General features: G+C 42.6%; 1 protein-coding gene across 3 annotated transcripts in view; it reads right to left on the bottom strand.

Moving 5' to 3' along the window:
• STARD9 (StAR related lipid transfer domain containing 9) overlaps positions 1-12,871 on the bottom strand; it is a 115,554-nt gene extending 102,683 nt beyond the window's left edge. For 2 of the 3 annotated variants that reach the window (XM_037161673.2, XM_053665852.1), the window contains exons 1-3: positions 12,747-12,871; positions 7,482-7,551; positions 5,522-5,638 (exon numbers count right to left, since the gene is read on the bottom strand). In XM_037161673.2, coding sequence (XP_037017568.2) covers positions 5,522-5,638; positions 7,482-7,551; positions 12,747-12,793 — 234 coding nt within the window. In that variant the 5' untranslated portion in view covers positions 12,794-12,871. Of the gene's footprint in view, positions 1-5,521; positions 5,639-7,481; positions 7,552-12,746 lie in introns of those variants that run through there. The other variant, XM_053665845.1, reaches the window with a different exon arrangement.
• Between the last annotated feature and the right edge of the window lie 1,768 nt (positions 12,872-14,639).

The raw sequence follows: 14,639 nt of genomic DNA, 5'->3' as shown, positions 1-14,639 counted from the left end.
GAAGCTAATTTTCCAAGTAGAGCATGCTGATCCCAGAAGGGATCACGACCAGATTCAAAGAAGAGATTTTCAAATCTAGTTCAACTCTTAGAAGCAATGGGCTTGATTCTCTCATGCTGTGATGGTGGTAATTGCAATAGGGACCCAAGGCACAGCACTCGCATCACTGGTTCGATTCCTGGTCAAGGCACATGCCTGGGTTCCCCAGCTAGGGTGCATGCAAAAAGCAACTGACTGATGTTCCTCTCACACATTGATGTTTCTCTCCCTCTCTTCCCCTCTCTCTAAAAATAAATCAACAAAATCTTAAATAAATAAATAAAAACACAATTTAGACCAGTAATAACCTGCCTTAAAAATGAAAAGCTGATTACCATTTTCAACAGCATCGACCTGGACAGTATTGTGCTGAGTGAAATAAGTCAGTCAGAGAAAGACAAATATATGATTGCACTTATATGTGAAATCTAATGAAAAATATAAACAAATAAACAAAATAGAGAATAAGAAAGAAAAGACTGAAGGTTGCCAGAGAAAAGCAGGGTTCAGGGACTGGGTGAAAAAGGGGAAGAACTTAAGAAGTACAGATTGGTAGCTGAAACAGTCACACAAACATAAAGTACGGCACAGGGAACAGAGTCAATAATACTGTGTAACTGTGTATGGTGCCAGGAGGGCACTGGAAATATCGGGGGGGAATATTGTAAAGTGTAGGATTGTCCAACCACTATGCTATACAGCTGAAACTAATACAAAATAATATTGAGTGTAAACTATAATTGAAATTTTTTAATTAAAAAAAAGAATGAAAGCCTAATGACCCCAGGGTCATAGGGTAATTAGTGGACAAGACAGTTGGCGTGATCCTGTCCCCACCCACTACACTCTTCTCTCTCTCTCCCTTTTCCCTTCACCTTCTCTCCTTCCCCCAGTTTACAGTCCCTCCTTTTCCTATACCACTCTTTTTCCCCCCTTTTTACGCTGTAGTATAAAAAGAATATGAACTTTGTATTCAGATGATCTTGTATTCAAATCTAAGACTCATTTCTGACTTGGGGCAGATCATGTAATCTTTCTAAGCCTAAATCTCCTCAACTATAAAAGGAGGATAAAATCTTCCACCTTTTAGGCTGTTGAAAAGATCAAATCAGATAATATTTCCAAAGAAATGGCCAGGTCACTAGTAGAGTAAATGGGATTTTTTTAACTTTGGGAGTCAGTGAGGCTTGGTGGAGGTGGCATGCGATTCAGAGGTGGACAGTCATGGGTTTGAATTCCTGCTGTACCATTTACAGACCAAGTCTTGTGAGCATTCTGTGCCTTAGTTTCCTTATCCATAAAGTGTAGAAAATGATACAGATTTAATAGATTTGGGGAGATGATCAAAAGAAAGGATAAATATCTAGAATACACAGGTATGTAACAAATGAAGCCGCCCCCCAGCAGGACCTGCGGTAGCTGCGAGACTCTGCAGGCCGTGTGTGCTGGCACCTGGTCTACGTGCTCCAGTGTGTCACCGCTAAGGTGAGGGAAGGGCTCACACACTAAGGAATCTTAATCTTGAACTTACCTTTTGAGGCTGTAAGACATGAAAGAGGGAGGTAGAATGGTACAATGCAAAGCAAAGACCAACATGGGAAGCACAGGTCTAGTCCCACTTGTGAATTTTCTGCCTGTATAACCCCCTGTAAGTCATGTGGCTGTTTCTAGAACATGAGGGGGTTGGCACAGATTAGTGGGAAGTGTCTGGAAACATTTTCGATTGCCATGACTGGGATTGCTACTGGTATGCAGTTGGTGGAGGCCAGGGACGCTACTAAACATCCTACAGTGCACAGGAAAGATCCCCACGACAGAGAATTATCTGGCCAAAATATCAATAGTGCTGATGTTGAGAAACCCTGGTTTAGATGACTGCTGAGTTTCCTTCGACCTCTCACATTCTAAGAGACTATGATGAGGCAGCACCAATATCAAACGGGTGATAGTCTTGCCAATATCTATCAAGCAATGGCTTATAACATTGCTCAAAATTCCTCTAAGACCGATGAGGAAAATTCTTCCCTCAGATATTTGGATATTAGGAAATCAGTGCTGTATTTCTGAGGGTGATGACAGTCCTTCCTTCACAATGAGAGACTCAGACATGGAGGAAGCACAGTCCTCCAGGGACTTGGTCCCTCTTTGCAATTAGAATCAGTGCTTTCACAACCATGATATTCCTTTTGGGCAAGAAGATGATTTAAATAATTCAGAATCAAGGTCAGAATAGATATGATATACCAAACTGTAGAGATGACTGTTGTCTACATCATACTCAATGGGAAAAGCCAGACTCAAAAGGCTACATACTGTTTTATTATATTGACAGGCATTATGGAACAAACAAAACTGCAGGGGCAGCAAACAGGTCAGTAGTCGCCAGGGGCTGGGAGTAGGGAGAGTGGTTTGACTGCACACGACAGGAAGGAATTTTGGGGTGATGCACTGTTTTATATACTGATGGTAAACTGCACAACTGTGTTTGTCAACACTCACAGAACTGTACACTAAAAAGGTGAATTTTACTATATCTAAGTTATACTTCAATAAGACTAATCTCTTTCTCCACCACCCTGCCCCACCCCACCTATGATCACAAATGCTGCAGAGAACACAGCTATACTTTGGAAGAGGATAAACTGGGTGACCTCTAAATTCTTCCCCACCCCAAGTCCTATGCTTTTATGATGATCTGCTTCTCCTACCCCTGGTGACCTCAGGGCTGTAGTGATTAGGGTTACGTCTAGGCTCCAGTTTCTGTGATACAGTAATCAGTCCCTCTGACCACATCATATGGATGTGAGTCCTGCCACCATCCTGGGACCTCTGGCTCTACTCCAGCCTGTAATGAAGTTTCCTTTCCTTCTCTCTACTGTCCTGACTCCCCTTGGGACCAATGATAGCCTTAGACAATTAATACACAAGCCAGAATCAACCTCAGGAGATTCTAGTCTTATCTCTCTGCACAGGCTTCCTGTCCAAATCCCATTTGATCTTTCCATTGAACTTCAAATCAGGCAGGAAGAATCATACTTATGAATTCTCCTCATCTATGGTCTTTTGCGCTTCTATCAGATTACTTTTATACACTTAAGCTACATAAATATAAAATGTGACCCACACACCAAAAATCATACCCAAGTTTGTTGATATAGAGGGAGACATGTAGTTTTGTTATGTTTATACACATACACACACCTCCCAGACTGTTGATCAAATGTTAACACAAAATAGTTCATTTTTCTTAGCTACAAAACAGCCAGTCCTAGGAGTGCGATGGCCCCAGAAGGGCTGAAATGGCCATCAGTATGCTCACAATTTCTGCTAATAAAAAGAGCACTGCCTCCTACACCACGGATGCTGGAGATAACCCATCCTCTGACTTGAGAATCAATTTCTTTCCTGGCTCTTCTTGGAGGATCTCAGTAAAACAATTACAAACACCAGTAACCAGATACCTCAGAGATACCTGAGTGCTAGGATAAAAATCAAGGGCCATAAGACAAGTCTGAACCTGCCAGTGCCCTTGAATTCCAAAGGACAGGGGAGGCTCAGGAGGGGCCATCCAGTGCCCACACTGCTTTTTCCTGCTGAGTGTTTACAGCGAACGCAGTTTGATGACAAAGGTACTGTGCTTGTACTATAACAGAAGGAGCCCTCAGAGACAACGAATCCCACAGTGGTCTAGGGTCCTGTTCCCACATGTTCCATGCAGAAGGGAAGAGTGAGGGAATTACACTTCCATGGTTTAGAACTACCCAATCATCTTCAGAAGTTTGCATCAATGGAAGATTAGTACTGTTCTCTAAGTCACTCAAACTTGATGGCATTGTTCCTTTAGCATAATTAGGAAAAGTTTCACAAAAGACTAAAATACTTCAAAAACACATTTTGGCTTTTTATTCAAAGATATATAAACTAACAGGCTGTTGTTATTCAGGGTTCCACCCAAATATTTCCATTTCCAGTGGTATTTCCTAAGGACATACTCCTGCAGTGTTTTCATTCATATGTTAAGTAGGATGAAGGCCAAATAAATTATATTTCTAATTTTAGAGATGGACTTTCATAAACAGTATCCTGATGGCTACTGGGGTGAGGGCTATTGTCTGTTGTCACAGAATTGATTGAGACAAGGTTTGCTGGTCATCATGAGGACTGAATGTATGACCTTCATAAGGACAAATCAGAATGATGCTTCTGCTTCACAGAAACAGAGGGGACCCTGTAGATCCACTGGCCAGACCAGCTGTCTCAGAAACTTCTGAGAGCGCTAGGTAACACTACCGGACACAGGAGTCATCACCAACAGCCTTAGCAGATCGTCTCAGCCCTCATTGGAAGAAGAGAATTCACCTCTTACACACATACTCTACAGGCTGGCAGACTAGCTGTCTAGCCCTTTACACTTAGCCTAGGAGCACAAGCCTAAGGCTCAAAGAAGGTACTAGCCTCTAGGATTCCTGGGCCCTTCTGTTGCATACAACACAAGGCCAAGTTTGAGATGAGGCCATTCACTTACCATAGAAGCAGAGTACTACCTAAACTAACTTGTACACACCTGGACCATGCTGAGTCCCAAGAATAAACAAACTAGTCAACTCCCATGCCCCGAGTAAGTAGTCCTTTACTCTTTTTGCAACCAATGCCTCTCACTGCCACTTCTCAGATCAAATATCATTGGTTTGTGACCAAACTACCATAAGTAAGAATTAAGCAGGACCCAGATTCCATGTTAATTTCCCAATATGAGGTCTGTCTAGAAAAAGTCCAGCCATTGTTAATATAACAAGAAATGGTTTGTACAACATTCATGTAAGCTGGCAGCCAAGGAGAGTGGACTGGAATGCACAAGCATGAACAATGCCAACTTCACTCTACTGGGCAGTGGGGGCAGTAGTAGATACTGTTCAGTGAGCATGTGCGCTGCGTGGCCATCACATTCAAAATGAGCAAGTAGAGCAACAAATCTGCACCACATTTTGTGTTCAGCTTGAACATTCCTCCATGGAAACTGTTTGGATGATTCAGAAGGCTGCAGCTATGGACAACTAGTGATTGGAAGCTTCATCACCACAATGTGCCTGCACATGCATCACATCTCCCACAGTTTTTTTGCAAAACACCATATCACCCAAGTGACTCAGCCATCCTACAGCCTAGATTTGGTGTCCTACAAATTCTGGCTTTTCCCCAAATTAAAATCATCTTAGAAAGGGGAGAGATTTCAGACCACTGATGAGATTCAGGAAAATACAATGGGGCAGCTAACGGCAATTGGGAGAACTGTATGAGGTCCCAAGATGCCTACTTTGAAGGGGACTGAGGTGTCACTGTCCTATGTACAATGTTTCTTGTATCATGTATCTTCTTCAATAAATGTCCCTATTTTTCATATTACATGGCTGGATACCTTCTGGACAGACGTCATAATTATAGTTATTAAAAACTGAGAAGAATGAAGGGAAAATGACATTACCACTTCCTGAGATGCATACTGGGGGTCCTCTGGGTTGACTGACCAGTAGCAGTAATCAAAGCCGAACGCCACAACCTTCTCCCGGGAGTCTCCAAAGCCATCTGATCGACTGTCCACCTAAAATCAAACATAGGATCCAGTGTCCTCTCTATTGTAATATCAGAATCTGGCTAGTGGCACTTGATTCCTCTCTGCTGTAGCTAGAGACCTGGAATAGTCATGAGAATCTTTTTGATATCTATCTAAAAAAGAAAAAAAAAAAGTAAGCTCTATCCTCATTTTGTTAGGTTCAATAAAGCCCCAGAGATCTATCTAAAAAAGAAAAAAAAAAGTAAGCTCTATCCTCATTTTGTTAGGTTCAATAAAGCCCCAGAGATCTATCTAAAAAAGAAAAAAAAAAGTAAGCTCTATCCTCATTTTGTTAGGTTCAATAAAGCCCCAGAGATCTATCTAAAAAAGAAAAAAAAAAGTAAGCTCTATCCTCATTTTGTTAGGTTCAGTAAAGCCCCAGAGAATTAACTAAATGTCTACCATACTATCATATATCTACCTACATGTGAACTAACCAAATGAGGTATAGGACAGCTTGAGAGAGAAAACCTTTACCTCTCTGGGCATCTTCTAATCAGTATAATTTTTTCTCTAAGCATTTCTATAGCAGACACAGAAATGCATAAATACTTTAGTCCCTGGGCCTGACTGGCTCTATCAACCTAGGGTTTTCACAGAGGTCCCTGGGGACCCACCGTGATGAACTACAAAGCATGTTGGTCAGAAGAGCTAGGATCAACCCCAACTGTCCAAGGTAGATGAGGGCAGAGCCAGAGGCTGGAACTGCACTGACCTCTAGGTACTGTACTGGAAAGAATGGCATACTATTTAAAATTTAGACTCTGGACAGGGAGACGCAACCCCTAGCACTAGGATCTCACAAACCACAGCAGAACGAGGCTACCAGAATAACTAAGAGATTCTTAGAAGAGAACTGACCTCAGGGAAGTAAGCAGCCAGCAAAGTGTGTGGGAGGCCTATTAGAGTTTGATCTCAGTCAGGAATTATTAAGAACCAAAAATACAATCTTTCAGAAAAAGCAGCTGACATGATTAGGCAAGACACATAAGTAAGAGACAGCAAAGAATAAAAGGTCTTTTGTCCCCAGGGAGCTTCTATTGACAGGTGGTGTTTCCTGTTTTCTTCCCCAGGAGAGCTACTGACAAAAGGAAACAGATTGCATCACAGAAGTGACCCGGGAGTGGGCATGGCTGGGAGTACTGCGGTCCAGATAACCCTCACTCTGAAGGTCAATGGCCAGCGCCCCTGTTTCCCTCGACCCCCCAAGGCCTGGAAAGAAAGAAAGAAACCCTTCCACTTCCACTGGCCTGGTAAAGGAGGAATATAATAGAGGAAATTAGCCCTAGGAGGGAGTAAGGGACAGGGAAGGAAGTTCCCAGAGTTGGTCCAATTGTGACTCAAAGATCAGTGAAATCTGTGAAAGAGAATTTGTAGCAAGACTCAGACTAGTGACTGAGTCCCTCCTGAGATAGGAAGATTCTTTCTTGGTCCTCACTGCGGCCAAAATGAATCCTGCATTAGCAAACAAAGGGATAGCAAACGAGAGGCTCCGCACAAAGTCTGACTGGACTCAGGTGAGTTAAGTATCCGCATGGACTGTCCCCAAAATGATTTAAGCTAGCCACGCCCCACCCACTCAGCCTTTGTGTTTACTTTCAAAGAAGCTACTGACTAGTTTCCAAACAGCTGCACCCTGTTTGATAGAACTTGAGCTGCCGCAGCAACATCCCTGTACTTCTTTCCTGCTGTTTTACATTTGTTTAGTGGTTGGTCGGAGCCCTTCCACTGCTCCTCTCTAAACACATTCACAAACACATCCTCACCCCGGAAGCCCCTGTAATAACCAGCTCCTCAGTGGAAAGAAAAAGGGAAACAATTTCAGGCTTACCTTTAAATTCCTGATTTTTGCCAGTTTGCCATCAACTTCCACGATAATTCTTCCTCCTTCTTTGGTTTCTCTAGAAACAAGACCCAAACCCATATGTGAAGAAACATTGCTTTCTTTTTTTTTTTTCTTAATCAAGAAAAGAGAAACAGAAGAGCGCTACTGGGACAAAATGTCTCCCTACTCCTGTCTCCAAACCTGGGGTGTCTGAATCCATAAGTTCCTGAAAGCATCACATCAAACCAGTCCCCTACGTGTGGTGGATCATTTTCTGTATCATTAGAATTTGGCTCTAGACGGCAAAGGGTCCCCATTAGTGGATGCCCTCTACACACTGGACATTGTATTAGGTACAGTACCCACGGTACTTCATCTTATTCAATCTTCTTAACACACCCTCCTGAGATACCTTCCTAACATATCTTCATCTTTACAGACAAACGACTAAAGCGGAGAAAAATTATGTAAGTTGTCCAAGGTCATACAGCTAAATGGTCTGCAGTGGCAGAGCCAGAATTTAAACCCAGATTTGTCTGACACAAAGCCTGGGCTCTTAGCTATACCTTAGAAATCAAGCTTGGAAACCTGGAGAGTATCCTTGGTTCAGCACACAATGGCATCACCTCTCATTTTCTCCGGGATTTTAAACATGAAAAAGGCTTTGGGGTCCTCTCCATTGAGATCCTGAGAAAGTATTTCCCCCAACCTTTCCTTCTATGAATGAGGATGGGAACCAAGATCTTTAAGAATCTTCCTATGTTGCGGTTATGTGGTAACACTTAACCAATCCCTAAATGTGCTTTAAGGGGCTTAATCCAAGTGAACCACATACCTGAAGCCTAAAATGAATGGAATATACTAAATATAAAATTCTTTTACAGGACGTAAAAAAACTTTAGCTAAAGTGTGCACAGCCAAAATGTTAATAGAAGAGAAATTCATCAGCACTTCCTCCAGTATAAGGAAAGTTAATTTAATTACTCCTAGCCTGGGACCTGAAATCTGAGAAAATATGTTCAGTTTCATTTTATTCTTCCTCTGAATTCCCAGGATGCGACCTTGAGGACTGGAGGGGGGGTGACAGGTGGAGCTGGTTGCAGGGTAGGGATGTCTTTAGATTTAAGATTTAAAAAAAAAAAACCTGTCAGTGAAATAAAGCCCTGGATAGAAATTTTCTCTCTCCCAGGTAATGACACTTTCGTTACTTAAATTTCCCCAAGGCCCTGATATAGTTTCTTTCACATTTCATACTGATAATATTTGAGTCAGCAGAGATATATTCTTTGTCTCCCAGGGTCATCAAACTGCACTCACCCTGCCCACCCAACACAGCCCTCAGCTCTCCTAAAAAATAAAAATAAAAAGATAAATCTTTCATCTTTGGTGTTAACATTTTACAAGATATTTATAAGACTCTTTTCCTTTCTGCAGTTCAAAGTAAATTTTATTCTCCCTCCACTCACTATAAAAGTAATACACAGATTATATACAGTAAACTTGAATAAAGAAAATTAGGGAAAAAAATCACACAATAACTGTGCCAAATCTATTATCTAGGACCCTTTGGCATAAAGCAACCAAAAAAAAAACCTTGACATCTTAAAAAAACATTTAAAGAAATAACAAACACTCCAGGAGAGTGAGATGCTGCTCCTCCCTTACCACTGGTAACCTAGTGGCTCCAAACATTCTAGAAAAAAAACGAAGATGAATTAAGGTCGGACACAACAGAAGGAAAGGGCACTAACCTCAGTGGGGTAGCTGGCAGCACTTAGCCCAACAAAAGTGAACTGAGGAGCAGCCTTACACACAGTAGAGGGGAGTACCTGTCACTCACCTCAGTGTCCTCAATCCCACCAACAGGCACTCATTCCTTAGGGTTGAAGGGTTTGCAGGGAAAAGTCCTCACTTACACATTACTCCCAGGACAGTGTTTCTGAAAGCAGTCCACGAGCCACTCACATGAGAAACATGGGAGATGGTGGGGCTAGTTAATTCAAATTGCTGTTAATTAGTTGCAGTGTAATAAGCTCCCCAGGTGGACTGTAGGTATGCCTACCATAATTTCAGAATCACTGTCCTAGAGGAGAAAATAACCAAGCAATTACCATTCATTTATTCATTTGTGAAACATTTTTTAAAAAGACAGCTAGCTAAGTATAGGGAGAGATAAAAATAGCTGTTAAGAATTAGATAGCTAATACTCTATTTGGACACTTAAAATGAGCCAAGCTCTATTCTCTTCTATGTATTTTAAACACATTCTTTTTCTTAATACTCATAAAAACATTGAAGTAGTTATTCTACCTTACAGTTTTTTTAGAGCACAGAAAGGGAATACAGTATATGAAAAGTAATTTTTGACAGGGCAGTGGGAAGTGTTCCATGGCCTACAGTATTGGTGGACGAGAAATGCTGTCTCAGTGATGAAGGATTTTAGACAGACAAGGGGCAGCACCTCTTACTGAGACACTGACTCTCTGACATGGGAAACAACTATGAGGTAGAGATAAGGGCATCAAACCCATTTTCCATAGTACCATTTTACTGATGGATGGTCGTTTCTAGTCCTGCTGAGTAAACAGGCATTTGACAGAGTAGTGCAACTTCTCTGTAATGTCAGGAAGGAACAGTTTAGTCTGGTTAATTGATTTTTGGTTCTATCTACTTTTAGACCTTACACCAGACCATTTTTGCACCTGGAAAATCAGGAAAAAACAGAAGCTTAGACCATATGACCTCTAAGATTTTGTCCCAAATACAACATCAGATCCAATGACTTACTGAAGTTTGGAACAAACTATTGAGTTGGCAAAAAAGTCTGTTATGTTTTTTCTGTAAAATAAAAGACTCACTTTTCATTTTCACCAGTAACTTTATTGATTTGGAGATTTTGAGTATGTCAGCTATCTCCCGCTACTGGCTTCTAGTGGGTAGAGCCCAGGGGTGCTACTAAACATCTTCTAATGTATAATACAGCCCCAGAGCAAAGAATTATTTGGCCAAAGTGTCAATAGTACCAAGAAACTTAAAAACCACTTTGACACGTTTGATCAGTTACAGCACCTTCTCCATGCACTGCACAAACCTTTTTTTGCATTTCAGTTATGTTTTTACCTTTCTTGAAATAATACAACATAATATGCCAAAAATATTATGCATTTTCTTCCATCTTCAATATAAAAATGGCTGCACAAAAATTCACCAATTTTGATTTTTTTAACAATTATCACAATGCAATCTAACACAGTTGTTCTGAATGAAGTTAAAAGGCAACTATAGATTTGGCCAATCCAATACATAATCAGCAGGTTCCCTACATTCAGCTGAGCCTCAGTGAAGAGGCTGGAAATTAATAAACCTTGCAGTATAGCTTCATCTCTGCAGGATTCTGTGAGAGAAGGGGAGTCGTCTCAGCTTCTTAGGTGGGGCCACACTGGGTTTCTCCATACCTTCTCCTGAATCTGTGCTCCTGAATCTCCAGCCTGTAATAATCAACTAACACCTGGATATCTGCAGTCTTAGCATTCTACTGCTTGCTGCTCAAGGTTCTTCACATGAGCTCAGTAAATAAGCTTTGCGCCCTTCTTTCCTCTTCACTTTTGTTTAATGAGATGTGTTATTCTCTACTGTGGCTGCAAATAACAACTCAATTTCAATGGCATTTTCTTAATCTAATGCATGCTATTGTAAATTCCTAGTACCCAAGGAATAGAAAAGTTACTGTGAGGAGTGGTCAACATTGTTATGCCAAGAACCCTTAACATAATAGTTTTGCAGGTGAAGGAATTAGACAAAGAACATACTTGCATGGCCCAAAGACATGAATAACAATGCGGGGGTTGATTGCCAATGGGGGTGGGTTGGGTGGAGGGGGCGAAGGGAAAAATTGGGACTTTAATAGCACAAACAATAAAAAATAATTTTTTTAAAAAGAATGGTTTTGCAAAAAGAGGTTGTCAGAGGCTATTCTCAGGGTGACAGCTGCATCAGTGAAAACCCCCCAACCTCGAGCCACCACTTAGTAATGCAGAAGCCAGATGCTGTAAGCCATCTACCAATCTAAATACAACATTCCAAGCATGTGCTACTTTCCTTTTTTCTTCGTTGTACCTCCTTTGCCTTTTCCTACCTTCTTTTCTGTTTTTCTTGTTTCTTCCCTCCTTCTCATTCCTCTCTTTATCATTCTGTCAATTGCATGACTTTTCAAAGCCAATCACCTCCATATCAGGACAAATATAATCCCTGATAGTACCAAATTTTATTGTGGGAGACAGTGCCTTTTTTGACCCTTCTGCCCAATTTTCAAGCCATCTTATGTCCTGGAATTTTTTAACTTCCCAAATCATTCCAAAATGTGCCACTGGTCCCAAACCACACTCTCCACAGCTTTATGTCCCGTCACTCACCTCCCTCCACATACCCTCTCCCCAAACAACCAAAACTTACCTGTTTCCTAACAGCCCTTTGCTTGCAGTGTTTTTACTACCAAATGCTTTTTACATCTTCTCCACCTGTCAGCAAACTCGAATAGATCTTTAAAAAACAGTTCAAACACCAACCCTTCTGTGAAGCCTTCCCTGACTTTCCAAACCTATGAATGGAGAACTAGTGAAAAGGGGAAGAAATTATGTGGCCGGACACTGGGAGCCTCCAGAGCTGAGGGGTGCAGGATCAGATTTACCCATGAGGAAATGGGCACTGCGGACGCTGAGAGGAGAGTAACTTCCCCTATTTCACAGATTGGCCGTCCAGCATAGAGTGGAACCACGATTTCTCTGTCTCCCTTTCATGTCTTACACTCTGCCTTTCTCCACATCTTCGCAGAGAAACTCACGTGCACCCAAAATTCTGCTTCAGTCCTCACAGGTACTTTAGAGCCAGCAAGAAGAACGAGGAGACTGACAATCCCTCTCCAGGAGTAAAGATACCTTCCCAGCCCTTTTCAACGTACCCAGTGAGAAACGCCCTACCCGTACGTCAAGACTTGAGCCGTGGTCCCTCAAAACTCCTGCTGCCAGGACTCTAGAAACGCCGAAACAGGGCATTCCACCCCTGAGGCCAACCAGAAACCGCTATCCCCCAGGGCACGACGCGAAAACTCGCCCGGAGGTCTCAGCTTGCCAGGCCTTTAAGATTTCCGGACCCTGGCCCTCTGGTCCACTTTGTGTCTGATTTCTCCACGCCGGAATCACTTGACGGGGAGGCGAGCACCTCGCCCTCCTAACTCACTTGCCGCCTCAGGCGCCCCCTCCTGCCTAGACTCACCTCTTGCTGAGGGGCCGGACCCTCACGGCCACCCGTACGTTTGCCATCTCTTGGCCTCCGCCCAAGCTTGGCAAACCGGCCCAGCTGCAGCATCACCAGCCCCAGCCCCAAACTCAGCCACAGCCCTGGCGCAGCCCCACCCGCCCCACGAGCCGAAAGTGGTGGCCCCGCCCATAGGCACGCCCCAGGCTGGCTGGGGCGGTGCCTGCTGAACACCGACCAATCCTGAGCCCAGTTGGAGAGATGACGGTCGGACAGTCCCCGCCCACCTATCTTCGCCCCGCCCCACTTTGCTTCGCCTCGGGACCTCTGGAGCTGGCCTGAGGCTAAGGCTTGCCCAGGACAGGCCCGAGCGGTTCCTGCATAGCTTAGGCCAGTCCTGGGCCCAGCTCCCCCGCCTCCGAGGTGGTGCAGCGCAGCGCGGGACAGCATCTGGCCAGACCTGCCAGGACCCTCTTACTGGGAGCTGGCTTTTCTCCTCGGACCGCCTGACTATGCTTGTAGAGACAAGTAGATCCGATAAACTTGGGTGAATGCCGACAGTTTACAAACTGACTTGATACATACTTGTATTCACCTCATTGGCCTGAGCTGTCAATGCTTTGGTTAAATTTTAAGGGCAGAAACGAAATAGGGAACACCGATGTTTTTTCAGTTCCCAGCAAAAAGTAGTGTCTTTCTTTGAGGAGCCATTTGGGTTATGAAGGAGCTGAGTGCTCACGGGCGAGCTTTCCATTATGCTAGAAATATCATGAACCTGTGGCCATGTCTGTGGTCACTAGAGGGAATGCTTTCGGTCAGAACTGGTTAATTAATTCACTGGAGAATAACTATGGCTTACCTACCAAGAGTTAACTGCTTTCCTAAGGTGTTAAGGATACAGTCCCTGCTTTCCTGGAAATTGAAATCTACAGGGAAGCAAAAAGAAACAGTAAGTACCGTATTTGACCATGTATAACGTGCACTTTTTAGCCCAAATTTTTGAGGGGAAAACTAAGGATGCATATTATACATAGGTAGTATTCCATAAATGTTTTTAATTATTTTATTTATGCTAATGTGTTAAAAGTGTAACTGTAGAAAGCAATAACGATATCTGTATGCAAAATAATACCCTGGAATACAATAATCAGTTTCATTGAATTTACAAACTTTCAAGGAAGCTGTTTTGGCCAAGTATTGTTATCTATTTGATAAGATAGGTGATGCTGACTTTATTACCATTGGGTGAACAGTGTGACATTTCTCGATACACTTTAGGCAGGAGAAATTATTGGAAAATCCCTTGGAAAATGTTGAAACTTTTTTTGTACACTGCATGCTTTTAGCAAAAAGTTATTAAATATGCTAAAAAAAAAGTTATGGCTGGGGTGGCTTACTGGCTTGAGCACTGGCCTGCAAACCAAAGGTTCACTGCTTTGATTCCCAGTCAGGGTATATGCCTGGGTTGCAGGCCAGGTCCTTAGTTGGGGGCCATGTGAGAGACACCCACACATTGATGTTTCTCCTCCTCTCTTTCTCTCTCCCTTCCCCTCTCTCTAAAAATAAGTAAATAAAATATTTTTTAAAAACCTGAGCATTAAAAAAAATTACTAAAAAGCATGGCAACAGAGCTGCCGAGAGACACTTTAGACCTCCTCCTACAGAGAGTGTCACAGGTTATAGAGGCAACAGAAGAAAAGCTTCTTTAGACACCAAGACAGAAGAAGACAATGCAAGGGAAATTTCCAAAGTGGCCAGTGGTGGAGACCTGGATTCTGGAGCAACGTCAGACTGGGATTCTGTTTCAATGAAGATGATACAAGAAGAAGGTAAAAGGATTGCATGAGAAAAAAACATTGACGATTTCTGAGGGACACCTAAATGGTGCTTTAACTTTATGAAGAGAGAAGG

The sequence above is a fragment of the Artibeus jamaicensis genome, unplaced genomic scaffold, assembly GCF_021234435.1.
Source record: "Artibeus jamaicensis isolate MK-2021 breed Jamaican fruit bat unplaced genomic scaffold, CSHL_Jam_final contig_1132, whole genome shotgun sequence".
Lineage (NCBI taxonomy): Eukaryota > Metazoa > Chordata > Mammalia > Chiroptera > Phyllostomidae > Artibeus > Artibeus jamaicensis.
Note: the sequence above shows the minus strand (reverse complement) of the source record. Positions and strands in the feature narration are given on the sequence as shown.